At 32.9% G+C, this 18566-nt stretch overlaps 2 protein-coding genes across 2 annotated transcripts; both read right to left on the reverse strand.

The window, feature by feature from the left end:
* Positions 1-7676: 7676 nt before the first annotated feature.
* On the reverse strand, positions 7677-9197 carry LOC21407310 (barwin). The gene is made up of 2 exons (XM_010103987.2): positions 8747-9197; positions 7677-8148 (listed from the first exon to the last, which is right to left on the reverse strand). The coding sequence occupies exons 1-2, from the start codon at positions 9158-9160 to the stop codon at positions 7939-7941; spliced, it is 624 nt and encodes a 207-aa protein (XP_010102289.1). The 5' UTR covers positions 9161-9197; the 3' UTR covers positions 7677-7938.
* Positions 9198-13810: 4613 nt separating this feature from the next.
* On the reverse strand, positions 13811-15246 carry LOC21407312 (barwin). The gene is made up of 2 exons (XM_010103989.2): positions 14567-15246; positions 13811-14175 (listed from the first exon to the last, which is right to left on the reverse strand). The coding sequence occupies exons 1-2, from the start codon at positions 14966-14968 to the stop codon at positions 13954-13956; spliced, it is 624 nt and encodes a 207-aa protein (XP_010102291.1). The 5' UTR covers positions 14969-15246; the 3' UTR covers positions 13811-13953.
* Between the last annotated feature and the right edge of the window lie 3320 nt (positions 15247-18566).

An 18566-nucleotide genomic window follows, 5' to 3' on the forward strand; every position in this document is an offset into this window, starting at 1 on the left:
CTAGAGAACCTTATACTTTAAATAAAATGCATTTTATAAATTGTAGGGTAATGTATGAAAAAGCATTTTAGTAGTAGGGTTGATCTATTTTGAACTATCATATTTATATCATATCATATCAGTTTTATTTAAACGTTAAATTTAATGTTTAAAAACATGGCTACCAAGAGAATAACTACTAATTGAAAAAAGGATTTTTCTATATGATAATATAAAAACTATATATGTAAATTCTAATGGATGACCAGACATATATATGTTTTCGTACATATGTGGTATATGTATACAGGATGTGCGTTGATCTTTGTGTGTGTGTGTCTATTATGATTATATATATTATTATTATTTTGGTCTTAATTGCTGTTATGGGTTTGGTCCAATCCCCCTATTACACAAATGCTCATCAAAACGACTTTAAGTTCAATTAACAAAGTATAAATGGCCGATTTCAGGAACAAAAAAGAACAAAAAAACAAAACAAAACAAAAAAAGTAATGGCCAATACAAGATGACAATATTTCAACGCTTTTATATAGGATGTAATTATTCCATTATCCAGCCCCGAGCAAAGCCACGTGATCCTTAATTTCTCTACAGATTAATTTTTTTCTTTTAAATAATCCTCTACAATTTTCATTTTTATACCCCTTTTTTTTCCGAAGGAAATCATCTCAATTTTCTTTTTGTTGATGACTTGATGCCCGAGATATTCATGAATTTTTTTTTTTAAAACTTAGAAATAAAAGATTACATCTGTACACCTTAAAATAATTAAGTGTGCAATTATCGCTAGACTATACTTATAATCACGTTATATTCATGATTCATGATATATGTACATATATAGGTATGCCTATATAAGTTGTATTTATTATGAGCCATAGCATCTCTTAGGAAAAATTAATTAAATGGTCTTGTTTTTACCATATTTTTTCGTAAATGGCCAAATTTCTAAAATAACTCCCTTTTTAAGGAGTCAATCAGTGGGTCACCCTTAGACAATTAGGATTACCCATAAATTATTAATGGTTTTTCATTTATAAACCTATAATTTATTGATTAAAATTGAGTAATTATTAATTGAATTTGGTTAATTATTAACTGATATTAATTAACAATGAAGAATGTTCAAGTTAATCAGTTATTAATCAGTTATAAGTAAAAATCAATTAGTGATAGACTGCTAATTTGACTAATAAGTTAATAAAAAATGACTTTTTTGTAATTTTATAAAATTCCGACTATTTATGAAAAAAAAAACCTTCAAAAAAGATCATTTGTGCTAAAACCCCATCTTTGATTATATATAAATTAATCAGGCCACAGCATCTTTCATCAGAAGGTATTTATAGTAGATTAGGCATGTAACAAGCTGGCTGCAACCGGTAGGCTGCAGCTGTTTGCTTCTTTTAGTCAATTTTAACTCAAGCTATATGATAAAAGCCCAACAACAAATGAAGTTAATTTGTTGACAAATGGGACTAGAAAACTTACGATTAATAGAAATCCAAGTTCTAATTATTTGATTTTGAACCAATTTGTGCAGCAGATCTCCGAATAATATTACAACAACCAATACCTAACCTTATCGCTTGATTGTGTCTCTTAATAGTTGCCTTTCAATCTTCAAAAGGGTTATAATTATTTGGAATTGAAAAAGTGAAGCTAATTAATGTTGTAGGTTGCAATCTAGCTTCTAGGTGATCTTTTAGTGAACGTTTGGTTTATAAATTCAGAATTATTTTCGATTTACGTGTATTTTTTATGAGAGAAAATACTATAGTGAATTACGAACCATGATTCGAATTAGGGTACGAATCCACCAACTAAGCAACCCATTAATGTCCTTGTTGCTGGCCGGTAAAAATTTTGACTTATCCCGGTTCTAGTATAAAGAAAATTAATAGGTAACTTTTAAATTTCAAAGTTTATAGAACATTCAACTCGGAAAGAAAAAAATTACAACATATCATAATTGTGTTTAGATGAAATTTGTTCAACATTAAATAATCAGAAGAATTTTTTTTTTTTCAAATATTTACACGCTATTACACGTTCGTTAATTATGTATAATATCACAGTGTAAGTCGTATCACGTTTTATATTTTATCTATCTGTGTGATGTGTATGTGAATATCTCCTATGCTTCTATTTGATCATTGACTTAAAAAACAAAAACAAAAATCGTCCCCCTTGTATTTTTGTTGTGACCTTTTTCTTGCGTGGTTATTTTTAAAGAAAACGGTCTCTTTTATTCGTTTCCCGCTCTTTCCTTCCCACCCAATAAGATTAACAAGCCCCTATGCAACGGATGATCTACCTGTTGACAAAAGATTTTTCAATGCGACTTTTTCCAGGGGGAGGCGAGGCAATAAAAAAGGAAAACGACAATGAGAGGGGAAGAAAAACGACAACCCTGAAAAACGACAATGAGATTAGAAAATGTTAAACTAAGCGATTATGTAAAACGATAAAATTATACGAATCTCGAATGAAACAATAATGACTGAAAACGAAAGTGTTAAAGTATACAACTACAGCTTAAATTTTTAAGATGAATTAGTAAATAACATGGATCAAAGTGAGAGGTTTTGAGTTCAAACCCCCATAATTGTACTTTTTATCTCCATTTAAATTGTCATCATGTGTTAAGTCTTTAATATATTTTGGGTTTAAATATTCACGTGTTGGGCTTTCTAATTAATTTACCCATATGATTATTCATTGTCCAGTCCACACGTGACGGGGAGTGTTAAAGTATATAATTATTATTGGCTCACTTCCTAAAGCTTTTAAGCTTTTGGGATGGATCGGTAAACTAAGAGAAAAGAAAATAACACTGAAAACGACACTACTGAAAAACAACCACCACCATCAAAACGACAATAAACCTGAAAACGACAATGAGAATATTAAACATGAAAAAAATAATACGCAAAAGTAAAAAATAATGTTACTATATATGGAAAAAATAATAAAAACAAAAAGACAACAAATGGATCAAATCTTTGGGACCGAGAATAAAAATGAAAAATGACAACAAAACAAAACATGATGAACAACTACTAAACCGAAAAAGAACAGACACTAGAAAACGACAGTAAACATAGATACGACACAAAATGGAAACGACAGTGCGCATATATGGACGAAAACAATATCATTTTCAACCAAAGAACAATCTGAAAACGACGGTATCTATAAAACAACACTATCAGAACAACAAGAATTAGTAAAACGATGGGATAGTAAAATGGTGAGCATCCTAAAAACGAAACTATCTGAAAGACAACAATTGCATCGTTAAACGACATAAAAACCAAGCCCATTTTGAAAACGACGTTAATAATATAGGAAAACGATAGAATTCTAAAATAGCTGCACGAACACGTTCTGAAAACTGATATCATATTAAGAAACTGACAACAGCAAATGAAAACATAATTTGAAAACGACATAATCCTTAAAAACAAAAAACAAAAAAACAGAGAGAGAGAGAGAGAGAGAGAGAGAGAATCAGACCAAAACAACTTAATACTAATGAAACAACATCATACAAAAGGGATAATTTCAAATGACTGCTGTATAATATTAAATTGACGTAATTCCAAAACATACGATAATCAAACAGCTAAAGATAAAATTAAACGGGATAAATTGGGTAAAACGACAGAGTTATGTAAAAGGCAGTAAATCATTGAGATACAAATTATTAACAACTACACCATCGTATACTAGAGAAGGCGATAATAATTTAGTTCAACGACAACATGATTAGGTTTGGGTATTGGCTTGACACGATTAACACAATTAATAAACATATTTTGTATGGGTTGATCTGTTAAATATGAAGTAACCTAAATTGATTACAAGATTAGCTATTTATCATTTTACAAATCTAATTATATGTAATATAATCCAATATAAAATTTTATATGATTTATTAAATAGAAAACAACATAAATTTTTACTTTACTGATTAAGTTTCATTTTTTCCTCGAAGAAAAAGATAAATTGATTAATATAAGTTTTAAAATTGTCATAATCATATCAAACGTGTGGTAATCATGACAAATGAAAAGTAATTTTGTCAATTATAAATTGAACATAGTAGTTTAATTAAATAAATTATGCAGGTTAGATCGTAGTGTTCGCGTTGATATATTTCGATATGTTAGATGGTGTTTGGGTTGTTTTTCTGATAAAATTAATAAACACCACCTTAAAAACGAGCTAAATTTTCCCTTCCTCATTTTTTTTTTTTTCTTTTTTTTTCAGCCTGAACGCATTACCATGAATCTCCATTCGAGGTTATTAACCTTTTTAAAACAAGTAGGAAATTTTCCTAGAAGATGAAGAGAAGATCTTGATTTGTATTTCAGTCTTCGCAGTTCACGAACATGTAGTTTACCGAAAGGTGGTCTTGTGCATAGCCTGTTCCGCCAGTGTCTATTTGTTTGAAAACTCCTTCATTCACTTTTGCTTGAGCCCCAGTTCTCGCGTTTGTCACCTATAACATATATATATATATATATACACACATGTAAAACCAACATGAAAATAAATTAAGAGTCTTATATTATGAAGCAGATGTTTGAATATAAGACGTTGATGTGTGTGCGCTTTTTTAAAAGGGAAGTTGTATATATTCCAAATCGAGGAAATACACACACTAATACTGACGCAAATAACCTCGTAATACAAGGAACTTAATCTCGACCAGGGATCGGTTATACCAATAAGTTCTAATAAACACAAAGAGCAAATTAAGGGATTAAATATGCACCCAGTTTCAACAATAGAAAACCGAAAAGGCATACCACCAATCGATATCAAGAAGTTCATGTGTTTTGAGACATATATACCCTTAAGCATTTTCCACATATATATATATATATATATATATTTTTTTTTTTTTCCTTTTGTGTTTGTATGGTAGATGCCTAGGTGGTGAAAAAATCCTCTAAATTTATAGGACCATGAGGCCCTTAGAAATTTACTAACGTATCCCTGTAGTTGGAAAAATAAATAAGATGTATCTAAGGTGCACTTTGGAATTTTTTGCTTTCATAGACTAGTACACTCTACTAGAAAAAATGGTCAAGAAACACTTTATCTGTTGGGGCTAAAAGGTGTAAATTTTTTCTACCGTGGACGAAACTTACAGAAGGATTTATAATGTATAGTTGTGGAAACGTGAAATTAATCAATCTTCCCTTTCAAAAAAAAAAAAAAAGAAAAGAAATTAGTCAATCTTGGCGACTAATAAGTTGTTGTGTCACTAGCACTGGTCATAAAGTTTGGTACTTAAGCAAATCTCACACATCATTATAAGCAAGATTTTAAGTCGTATAAATTATGCTTATAACATTAGTGAATTTGGACATGGATCAGTTAGAGCAATTGAGTAACACTATCTAGTTTATATTTAGTGAAATTATCTCCATCATGAAGTGTGAGATTTCTTTATGTGATGCATATAAACAATAGACTATTTTGCTTATTATTCTTGAAGGAAAATGGGTTTCCAAAATTTTTTTCCATGGCATAAACCTTCAAGCAAGGTGGAAAATATCGCGTTATGTGCCTTGGTTAACATATTATAGGCGCTTTTGTATCTAAGATCACCAAATTTTCTTTCGATTCAAATAAGGTAAAAAAAAAACATGCATGACAGACGGTAAAATGGAGCGGTGCGAGGTAATTTTCGCTAGCTTGAAAAGTTATTTCTTAGTCTTTTTCTTTTGTGAGAATGGAAATATGTTGCGTAGATTGTTGTTGCGTTTTAGATTGACATGTGTAAAATAAAGATACATGTTTTGTAATTCAGAATTATGAACCAGTAATTAGTATGTGTATTTGGACAATTCTGATTGTAGCCCTTTAATTAATAGAGTGATAGTTATGTTCTATCTAACGGGAGGGGGAAAAAAAAGGTGAAGAAAACGTACTTACGCTTAGCAAAGGGACGATTTCTTGAATTGTGGAAATGAAAAATAGAAATGGAACTTTAAAAAATAGTGACAAATAGTCAATACGGGGCAAATAAAAATTTAGGAACAATTACTAATTACTAGTGCGTGGTGATCATAAAGGTGACTTATCTCTTAGCCTTGTGGAACTTAGAAATCTACAAACAAATGTAAACGGCGGTTTACATTTTGAAAGGGAAAGTTAATAAAATATTATTGAATTGGTCATGGTCCTCATGGATCAGGTGTTAAAGAAAGCACTATCCATTTCAACCCACACAAAAAAAAAAAAAAAAAAAAAAAAAACACTGTCCCGTGTATATCTTAAACTCAAGATCTTGTCTTTTGGGACTGTATTGTGTAACTACTAGTTATCTATTAAATACATTGCCTTTATATATTAGAGGTGGTCGGTCACCTAATTTCGCAATATTTTACGCACTTCTAAGAGGTTAATTAGTTAGATTATAGTCACATATATTAGTATAGAACAATCATCATTTTGTCTTAACATAATTAAAAAAAAAACCAATTTTCCTGAAATTTTATGGAACGTGAGAGACTAAGTACACTCAAATCTTATTGACTTTAGAGAGTACTATTTTGTTTGAAGTAATTATCTGTTGAGTCGTGTGAGTCGTTTTGGCTCTCTTTTTATGTTTTAGGCTTTGGTTGGTTTAGTTGGGCTTCATGTTTGGATTGTTTATTTTGAAAGTGTCAAGAAAAATCGTATAGCTGTTGTTTGAGTCGTTTTGTTCCTTAAGTAATGCTGTGCGTTTTGACAAAATCTAGAGTTAGTCTTTCGAATTCGTTGGGTTCGTTCGAATAGAAGAAGATCAGCTTTTTGGTTCGTTCAAATAGAAGAAATTAGCTTCACAGTTTTGAATTAAGATAAGGCTATGAGAATTTCGTGGAAAAGATCAAGATTGTGTTGGTATTTTGATTTAAACCAGGATTTGAAATTGAAACAAATATCTGTTAAAGATTTTGTTTTAGTTTGAATAAAAGGTTTATTCAAAACTGTATTTCATGATGAATTCATTTTGAAGATCAAGATATCATCTAAAAAGAGATTAGAGTGCTGGGAATCTGGGTCAAGGAAACTGAAACTGGAATATGCGAAGCAGATTACGTGTTTTGAATTTTAAATTGATAAATGTCTTATCTATAACTATAGATTCTGAGATAGATTCTGATGTTGAATTAGATCAGTTTATAAAAGGTTGCTGTACGAGAAATCAGATGATGGACTGCAATTCTGATAAAGTACGGAGTGCACAAGTTGAAGAGATATAGCGTTCATCAATTTTGTTCTTTGAGAGAAGATTTTGTGAGCTTTCGGGAGAAGGCGTTTGAAGACGAGTGGTGTTCGTCAAGCTAGCCACTTAGGGTGTTAGACACAGCGGCGTCGATAGTCAAGAGGGAGTCTTGGGTTGGTTAAGTTCGATTGGTGTCTGTAACTTTGTACCTATTAGTGGATTGCTTGATGTCTGGGCGTGGCCCCGTAGATGTAGGTCGGTTTGACTGAATCACGTTTAATCGTTGTGTGGTATTTACTCTGCTTTTGTGTTTTATTTTGGTAATCTTTAATCAATTTTATAAGAAAACACGGTAAAAGCACATAACCGGTTCTAACATTATCAAACCAATTTACAAAAATCTGACGTACAGTGAACAGAGAATAACGCCAAAAACACCATATCATGTTACTTAATTCTTGAATAACCTCCATAATCATGTTTTATTTGTAGTATAAAAATCTTGAAGCGTACAAGACGGTAACAAATACTCAACTGTTCTTTAACAAGAACAATAAAGATACGTACACTACAGCACACCTATCGGATGTATATATCCGAGAGTTTATTACAACAACTAATTATTATACCATAGATATAATTAACTCTCAGCTTCTCATTAAAACATGTATTATTGTTGTGGGGGCATTTTGCATTCCAAAAGAAATTTATTGTTTATCGACAATAGAAAGAAGAGGATTAAACCCATTGCCACAGTCGACAAATTGGTAGTTCACTATGAGATGGCCTTGTTGATAACCTCTTCCATCGGTGTCCAATTTTCGGAAAGCAGTATTGTAGTCCAAATCTAAGCCACCATTACTGCACTGATCCACAATCCTCACAGTAAGCTGGGCTCCAGTCCCCGTATTAGTAACCTGTTTGCAAATATATATTGTCAATTGCTCATAAGTTTGAATAACAAAATTCTCTACTACTATTCCCACTACAAGAAAAATGTTGCGTGACAATATAGTTGTTAGCTGCCTTCGACATATAATAAGAAAAATGTTTGAGAACACTACTCGTATTATCAGCAAGTTTCATATATAGTGTGAGCCACAGGTGTTGAATAATGAATACCAATTGTGACAACTTTAACAACTAATTGGGAGGAGAATAAAAAAGAAAACTTAAAAGACTAATTTAATTATCAGCAAGTTAATTAAACAGAGAATTAATGTAACTAATTTGACTAGGCTATAGTCTATCTGGACCCATGATTCATATACGGTGTCCAGTTAAACTTTTTATTTTTATTTTTTTGGTCTGGAACATGTCCAATCAAACTTGGGACGTCAATATTAGAGGTGCACAGACAAAAACCAGGCTAAATCTGTGACCATGATGTATCTTACTGCACGTGGACTTAAAAGATAGGTGTATGTAGAACAGAAAATTCACACTCACAAATATACTTTAGTAATGTTAGTCCAACATTGCTAACAAGATAAGTTGCATAAATTGACCCCTTACCCTCAAGCACTTGCCACAGGAGGCTTGGCCGTGAGCTCCGGCGGGGCCACAGAAAGCCGTCCATCCATATTTACTACGCCATGAATACGGCTTTCCAGCATCCCAAGTAGAACAATAAGCACTAACCGCATTCAAGTCCCATCTATTTTGCTCCGGGTTATAGTAGTGATACGTAGCTCGAACATTAGTGGCGCTGGCTCCACCCCCACCTCCTCCGCCACCGCCTTTACAATTGCTCTGGCACCCGTTAGAGGGCAAACAGTACTCATCGGTGTTGCCACACCACCCGAATTGGCTGCAACACAGGCTGTTAGGGCAAGTTTTGCCACCGGCTTGCTTACCACATTGTTCGGCTAACGCACCAACAACGAGCCACAAATATAGTACCAACGTGCAATAGATAAGCCTGCCCATTTTTACTTTGTGAATGTGGAATGTCTTGTATGCTAGAGATTGCTTGAAGCATCAAAGATAGGTTTCCATTTTATAGTACAATTATATGAATAATGGATAGTACAATAATTATGAAAAATATTGAGCGTCCACGTTGTTGCAATAATGTTGACACCTTTAATTTAAAAGTCTTACGGAGTTACTCGATGAAACTGTAGACTTTACTTACAGACCGTTAGATGCTCCTCGGGTGTTACTTTGCAACGTACAATGTCAGCTGATCCAATGGTAGACTACTAAGGTGGAGATGATCGCGGTGTGATATGTGTGGCGGCTAATTAGTCATTGTAGGGTCTTAAATAAGTCGTGTGAGGCGGCTAAGATAATTGTTTATTGAGGGGACATGGACAAAACTTTTTGAGTCTTTTTTTTCTCTCTCTTTTTTTCTTTCTTTTTTTTCTTTTCATATTGTGTACTAGATTTATTTACTTGCCTATAATATAAACTGTTTAGTCTTGGATAAGGCCAAATTACATTGGAAATAGGGGATCTGGGAAGGAAAGAGGGGTGCTAAGGACGACGTATAATATATATATATATATGCAACGAATCTAGCTTATTTTACAGAAGACTTTTTCAACGAATGTAGCTAGCAGAAAGATTAGCTTGCGTTATATAGTAACGTTCTTGATTATTAAATTGTATTGTTGCAGTTATATATTGTCAGATATATATATAGTTTGTGTTAATGAGGTTCTAGGAAGTTTGTGGGGCCTTATGTAGAGGGTACCGTTGGATGGACCTTGGGCTGTTTGAAAGGAGAAAAGTCAGATGATCCGTTGGTTGGGTGCTAAGGACGACGTATAAGTTAGATTGATTAATATATATTGCGGCTAATTGATTTAGGACTTGGGAGTACTATGAAAGAACATGGGAGGCGGCTGTGGATATACGTTAATTAAGAAGGTATGAACAAAATTAGTATCAGATTATTTGTCTACTATTTCTTTTTTAATGAAAATATGTGTAGTATTAGATATTCTATTGCCCACTTGCATTTAGATTTTCAAATGCTGAGAATTGAGGGGGTGTTCGTTTGGTGGACTCAACTTGAGTAAGCCCAACTCAAGTTGAGTCCACAGCCCAAATATGTGTTCGGTGAACTCTGTCTGAATTGTTATTCAAATCACAATTCGAGTTAATGCCCGTGAATTAGAACTCAACCACCGACTGAATTCCCTTTTTAACTCGAATCTGAGCTACAGTGAAAGATTTCTGCCAAACTCTGCTCAGATTCTCTGCGCGCCTTACCGTTTTCTTCCCTCTTCCTCCGAAAGCTCTCTCTTCTCTATCCATTCCCATCATCTACAGCGATGATTCCCTGATTCGTGTTCTTAAACCTGCGTGGTGAAGCTGCAACCCAGATCTTATTTCGTTTGAGCCTGATCTTTGTTTTGTTTGAGACAGATCTTGTTCCGTTTGAGCCAGATCTTGTTCTATTAACCGAGAAAATCTTTCCTCGCCGTTCACCGATTTGTCCAAAACGGAGAAAATAGCTCATTCATCAAATCACAACGTCCTCGCTGGCTGTTATTTTGTGTAGATGTCTCTACCACCGTCAATCTCAACCTCTGCATAAGTGGAGATATTGGGCCGGTCGTAGACGGCGGAGGAGATTTTTCCGTACTTCATCAGAATCACGTTTGGGGTTATTCACGGAAGATTATACTCATTCTTCCACAAGATCGAACACGGTAAGCCCTCCTCTCTTTGCCATACGATTTATGAGATTTGATTACATGTCGGAACAAATGTTAATATGAAAGTTCGCAGTGAACTAGGCCTTCACAACCTCTACACATTGCACGTTGTTCGGCAGTGAATATGCGCCCTCTCACAACCTTACTCATACTATTTGACGCAGTGGTCATGGGCGAAAACAATATCATTTCCAACTAATGAACATATCCTGCAAAACAACAGTATTTGAAAAACAACACCATCGAAAACAACAAGAATAAGTAAAGCGATGGAATAGTAAAAGGCAAGCATCCTAAAAACGAAACTATCTGAAAGACAACAATTGCTAATTTGTTTAAAAGACATTAAAAACTAAGCCCATTTTGAAAACGACGTAGTCTTTGGGCATACGATAATAGCATAGGAAAATGGTAGAATTATTCTAAAATATAGCAAGAGGAACATATTCTAAAAACCGATATCACATTCGGAAACTGACAACAGCATATGAAAAAGCATAATCTCAAAACGACATAAAACTAAAAAACAAGAGCATCAGACCAAAACAACTTGATCCTAATGAAACAACATCATACAAAAGGGGAATAAACTTTATCTTATCATATAGCGAAGATTTTCATTTTCAAAAAAATGACTATATAGTATTATTTGACATAATTTTAAAACATGACGTCGCCAAATATCAAACAAAACGGCATAAATTGGATAAAACGATAGAGTTAAGTAAACGGCAATAAATCAGTGAGGTGACAAATTATCAAATACAAAAAAAAATAATAGTAATAATAATATATGTACATATATAAATATATTAAATACGACACCATCGTATATCTGAGAAGGAGACAATAACTTTCCGAAATCGTACAGTTTCTCTCTCTTGATTTCTCCCTCTAAAACAGAAAACTGAGATCTCAAAAAACTGAACCAGATAAATAACTTGAATATGTTATCTATATCCGTTGAGAAAATGATGATGACATGGCACCGCCTCTACAGATAACCACGCGTTGCTCAGCTACTTGCTCCAAACCAGCATTAATAAAACGTTGCGTTTTAAGTTCACTGTTCTCACAATAAAACGACTTGCAGCATTCGTCTTCACCAGACATTAAAGAATGTCGTTTCTGTTCCTTTCTTCTTCTTCTTGTTAATTCACAAGTTTAGTTAAGAGAATATTCCTCACAACTAGCCTACGTATAATCCTATAGTAAAAGAGAAAAATGTTATAGCATACTGTCATATGTAAACAATAAAGTAGACAACTTACAATACTGTTCAAATCTTATCCGTTATGTTATATCCAATGGACTAGATTAAATAAACCTATTATAAACCTATATGTAAGAGCGTTGGGACCCATGGAAACTTTTTAGTATTGGATAAGGCCAAATTATTATGGGTGGAAATAAGATTATCTTGTATATATCTATCTATGTGCGAATATTCAATGCTTCTGTGTGATTACTTGAAAGAAAATTTTCCTCTGCCTTTTATTTTTACTGTCACTTTCTCTTGCGTCATTATCTAATAGAAAATAGGCTCTTTTAGGCTTCGTTTGGTGGAAGATTTTAAATCAGAGTGATTATAATTTTAATTTTAGAATCAGAATTATAATTCATGATTTTGGATCTAAATCATAATTCTAAAATCAGAACTAGAATTAAGGGTTTGAACCACTCAAAATTAAGGGGTGGTTTTAAAATTAGGAATAATTCTTGGTTTAAAACGTCACATCAGGGTTTAAATATTGAATCATAATCATTTAAACTAAACATTAATTTTGAGTGAATCAAATTATCTAATAGAAAATAGGCTCTTTTAGGCTTCGTTTGGTGGAAGATTTTAAATCAGAGTGATTATAATTTTAATTTTAGAATCATAATCATAATTCATGATTTTGGATCTAAATCATAATTCTAAAATCAGAACTAGAATTAAGGGTTTGAACCACTCAAAATTAAGGGGTGGTTTTAAAATTAGGAATAATTCTTAGTTTAAAACGTCACATCAGGATTTAAATATTGAATCATAATCATTTAAACTAAACATTAATTTTGAGTGAATCAAATTAGAATTACTTTTTACTTTTCAGAATCATAGTTTCGAGTTCTAAAACTCTTATACCAAACGTGCTCTTATTTTCTTTTTCCCCACTTTCCTTCCCAATCCCCACCCAAAAGCCCCCATGCAATGAATCTAGCTATTTATAACTGGCTTTTTCAATGAAACTTGTGTTGTGTTTCAATTTATATATGATATTTAAAGCGTGAATTAGAAATCATCCGTCAAAAAATTTGACTAAGCGTACAACACGAGCAAAAAGCTTGTTCATCATGTGAAATTGATTAGAAAATATGGTTACATGGCCCAATCTATAATATTACTCGCCAAGGATCCTATTATTAAATTCAGAGGAAGCCACTTGAGAGAAAACCCATATTGCTGTTATGCTGGCTAATGACCAATAAATCAAAGATTAGGACCGGGTATTGTGGGGGAAATGACGCAGGTTCAATCTCACATTGTATACCAAAAAAACAAAACATATTATCAAATTTGTCTCGGAACACATTATAGGGTCCGTTTAGTTCGCTGATTTGAGTTTTTAATTCAAGTTGAGATGTGACTTTATGGAGAACTTTTTACTGTAATAAAAAAGTTAGATATGACTGTTTTTAAAAAAATTTTACTATAGTAAAAAAGTTAGATGTGACTGTTTCTGAGAGCTTTTTATTATAATAAAACTCGAATTCTAAACTTGAATCGGTGGAATGAGCGGGGCATATGATGTAACTCAAGAATATCTGCACGATTAGGACTTCAAGAAACATAAAGACGAAAATCTCAATGAAATATATATTTATATATATATATATATATATATATATATATAAAGAGTTTGAAACATACAACGAGAGACAAACTCAACGTTCTCAGAAGAAAGAACATTACAGACAGGCAATCCTTTGGAATAACGTTCCAAAGTTTATTCAACCCTCAACCCATCGTGATACATATTAGCAGATCACTCTTTAGCATTTATTTTACAATCAAGAAGACTTTTCATCAATAATAGAACTCAAAGGATGATCACTAAGCCCGTCGCCACAGTCAACAAAAGTGTAGCCGACGTCCATAGAGCCTTGTTGCCATCCAACCCCATCGGTGTCCAGAGGTTGGAACACAGTGCTGTAGTCCAAATCTAAGCCAGCATTGCTGCATCGGTCAACAATCCTTGCAGTTATTGTGGCTCCAGTTCTTACATTTCTTAGCTGCGCACAACATCGAAAATTGACACGTGAGCTTTTTCAGGAGTTAGGCACTAATTTTTGGCCTAATAACATTTTCATCATAACCAAAGGTAACACCCTTTATAAACGTGTGTATAAAATATTAGGAAGCAAATATCTACCTATAATATTGGCAACTTTTAACCAATCGCATATTTACATGTCAACTTTGAGATCATTATCTTATTTGACAATTTCTAACTTGTTAAAAAAATAATAACAACCACGACGATCGCCAATATTCTCGTGTTGACCGTGCAAAATCCACTCTTAAAAAATAAAAATCCAACTATAAAAAACACTCCCCTATTGTTTTAACATTTTTGTAAAGATGGAATATCAATTAATCTGTTGTTTGCATTATTAATCTTACCCTTAAGCATTTGCCGCAAGCATCAGGGAAGGAAGAGCCCGATCCACAGAAAGCAGTCCAGCCATATTTGCTGCGCCATGAGTAGGGCTTGTTAGCATCATATGTTGAGCAATAAGCACTGACTGCCAACAAGTCCCAATTGTTCTGCGCAGGATTGTAGTAGTGATATGTTGCTCGCACAACATATTCAGGTCCTGGCGCTGGTGCGCCCCAGCAGTTGCTCTGGCAATTCACCTCCGGCGAGCAGTACTCGTACGTGCTGCCGCACCACCCATACTGGCTGCAGCACAGCCCGTTCGGGCAAATCGCGCCCCCGGCTTGCCGACCACATTGCTCACCTCTTGCGCCAACAGCTAGCCACGCCAAGCCTAATACTATAAGGCTAAAAGAAATCCTGCCCATAATTTTTTTTTTTTTTTTTTTTTTTTTGTGCCCAACTTTTGAATGCTTAAGATCACAACACTAGAGGCCTGCTGAATTAAATTGTATCCATTTGTGTGTGAGTGATCTTCTGATGATTGAATTTGTCAATGATGTCCCTATTGTTGCAATTATGTCGGATATAGTTCTGTGTTAACGAGAGTGCTGGGCAATTTGTGGGGCCTAGTGTGCAGACCGTTGGATGGTCCTTGTGCTGTTTGAAAGGAGAGAAGTCAGTTGATCTGATGGTTGAGGAGGGGCGAGGGCTAACTTGGACGTAGTTAGGTTGATTATATGTGGCGGCTAGGGTACTATGAAAGAACATGGGAGGCGGCGGGGGATAATTAATGTTAAGAGGGTATGGACAACGTTAGTGTCAGATTATTGGTCCACCGGATTTTCTTCTTTGATGTAAATACGTATATATATTTTTTATTGCCCACTTGCATTTAGAAAGGCTTCTTTTTTTTTTTGTCGTTTATGGGTAAGATATTAAGGCCTGTTCGCTTCGCGAATTTAAGTTTTTAATTCGAGTTAAGATGTGATATTTTTTAAAAATTTTTTACTGTAGTAAAAAAAGTTAGATGTGACATTTTCTGTGAGCTTTTTATTATATAAACTTAAAATTGAAAACTCGAATCGGTAAAATGAACGGGGTTTAAATAGCTTATATAAACTTTGGAGATAGTGTTAAAAATTATACTACTGTGATTAAGCGTTCGATCTAATATTAATCGGAGTGATTAGTGTATTCGAATATTCTACTCTTTGGCCTAATAGGTGAGAAATTACTAGTAAACCACGTAGATTGATTTGATTAATTGAGTGAAATTGATCGGTTTTGTAATGTTGTTGAACACCCAACTCTTTTTTGGAATTTGTGGTTATTGGTTTCTAACATATAATTATCAAAACTCTGCTTCCTTCTCTTTCCACCCCGTTTTCCCTTCCTGCCACGTCCTCTTATCTTTTCGTTCCTTGTTCTTCCTTGTGCCTTAATACTTTTGGTGATGATTTACCAACGATAGGATTCTACAAAACTAATGTCATTTTCATTTTTCTATATTATTTAATATGGAATCCAACTTGCATCCTCTCATAGTCAAGCCCTAATCCACCTTAATAATGTCATTTGTCGTAGTGGTCATGGGAGAAAATAATATCATTTTCAACCAATGAAGTGTGGGGATGGCAATTCATGTTAATAGGTAGTATTTGTATTCAATCCGTTTATTAATCGTGTCAGAAAACATCAATCCAATTACGACACATTTATTGCGCGTATAAAAAATGTCAACACAAATACGACATGTTTACTAATCATGTTAATCGTATCAACCCGCGCAGCCCATTTAAGTTAATATAATAAATAAATAATTGATACAATTGGGATTTATTTAACACGATCATAAAATGTTTAACAATTTTATTAATCAATTTACATTTTCTTTTAAGATAAACAAGTAAAATTTATCTAAAAATTTTGAAAGACATTATATATGTATTTAATAATCCATTTAAAACTTTTATATTATATCATATATAATTGATTTACAAATTACATACATAGTTAATCGTATTAACTCAGGTCATTTTGGATTAGAAATCTAACCCTAACCCAACCCTGGTGTCAATCTAATTATAACCCAAACTCATTTATGATAAACTTAAACCTACTAACTTCGTGCGAGTTTCAAGTCGCGTTATGTGTCAATTGTCATCCCTGCGACAGTGTGTGTAAAACAAGAATGTTGGAAACAACCAGAATTAGTAAAACGATGGGATAGTGTAAAGGCAAGCATCCTGAAAACGAAACTATCTGAAACACAACAATTGCATGGTTGAACGACATTAAAAATCAACACCAGTTTCAAAACAACATAGTCTTTTAACTATTAAAAAGAACACATTCTAAAAACTGATATCACGTTCAGAAACTGAAAACAACATATGGAAAAACATCATCCGAAAACGACATAATCCTAAAAAAAAAAAATATAATAAGTGCATCAAACCAAAACAACTTAATCCTGATGAAACAACATCATACAAAATGGATATAAACTATCAATATTATTACATAGCAAAGATTTTTTTTTAATGACTGTAAATTGACGTAATTCTAAAACATAACATCGCCAAATATTAAGAAAACAATAATATAGCTACACGATAAAATCAAATAAAACTGCATAAATTGGATAAAACGACAGAGCTATGTAAACGACAGGTGACAGACTATTAAATACGACACCATGGTATATCAGAGAAGGCGACAATATCTTATGCTTTGTTGATTTAGTTTGAGTTGTGGTGATTTAAATTATGGTGCATTGAATTGTGATTCAAACCGATATATGATGCTTTTGTTACCAAACTTTCTATTATTTAATCATATATCTTTTGTTTTGGCGTGATAAATAATTTAAACATATTAAACATTGAGCTTTTTTTGTGTTTTATAGATTTATAGAAATGAAACTACCTGGTTATAAAGAACCCGGTTAAAAATAATTGTCTTTTAAAAAAAATTGTGTCTTTGTTGTTGATTGGTTGAGAAAAGTGGCCTACTAAACAAAAAAAAAACAAAACAAAACAAAAAAAAAAAGATAAAACTATTAAAGTCGTTCAGCTATCCTGTGTTCTCAATATTATTAAAAATGTACCTTCGCATTGAAAAAAGTATCATTTTGATACCTGGAGTCCCTTTTTTGAACATAAAATCTCCGCGGAAAATTTTGAGCTAATATTAATTCTCTAACTAATTGTTCTGATCCACACATAATAACTGAAATGATTTTGCTGCGTTTGGAGTAAAAATTTGTCTCATAGTTCGGATAATGTATCTAACTTGTTATGATATTTTCTCTCATAAAAACACATGTAAACTGAGAATAATTCTGAATCATGATTTTGAACCCATGAACCAAACATCCACAAAATGTTCTTTTCCCGATAATCTCTCTCTAATTATTTTCATGCGTGCTAGGTTGCTGCCATCTCTCTTTCATTTTTAAGTTGGCATTATTCTTTTTTTTTTTTTGTTTCAGGCTAAAGCTATAAATACTGTGTATTTCCACCCATACAACTGAGCAACAAGCTTCATCAATCCCTTCAATTACTTGCACTTACATATTTTGTACTACATTGGAGTGATTTTTTCGTCCTCTTAGAATATTTGCTCCACTAACTTTTGCGTAATTGCAACTTTTTGAAGCTTATAGTTATGCTTAATACATGAATTTTGTTTGAAAATTAAAATCAAATGATCATTTAGCTTTATGCTCATCTGTGTGAACTTCACTAATCAAAATGCTAAATAACCATAGAATAAATTTGATTTTCATCTTTCTTTCATTCTACATATATATAGATATATATTCACAATCTCTAAAATATCATACAAAAGTAGAGCATATTTTCATTTCTATGTTGAATAAATTCGTCAAGCTGAGCGTGTACGCGCAGAGCGCGCGCTTATAACTGGTATCTATAAAAGTATAAATTTTTTCAAATCTTTTAATAAATGAGTATTAATTAGTGGGTGAATTTATAAATTTTTAAGGTGTAAATATAACCA

This window comes from Morus notabilis, unplaced genomic scaffold (assembly GCF_000414095.1).
Source record: "Morus notabilis unplaced genomic scaffold, ASM41409v2 Scaffold205, whole genome shotgun sequence".
NCBI classification, from domain to species: Eukaryota; Viridiplantae; Streptophyta; class Magnoliopsida; order Rosales; family Moraceae; genus Morus; species Morus notabilis.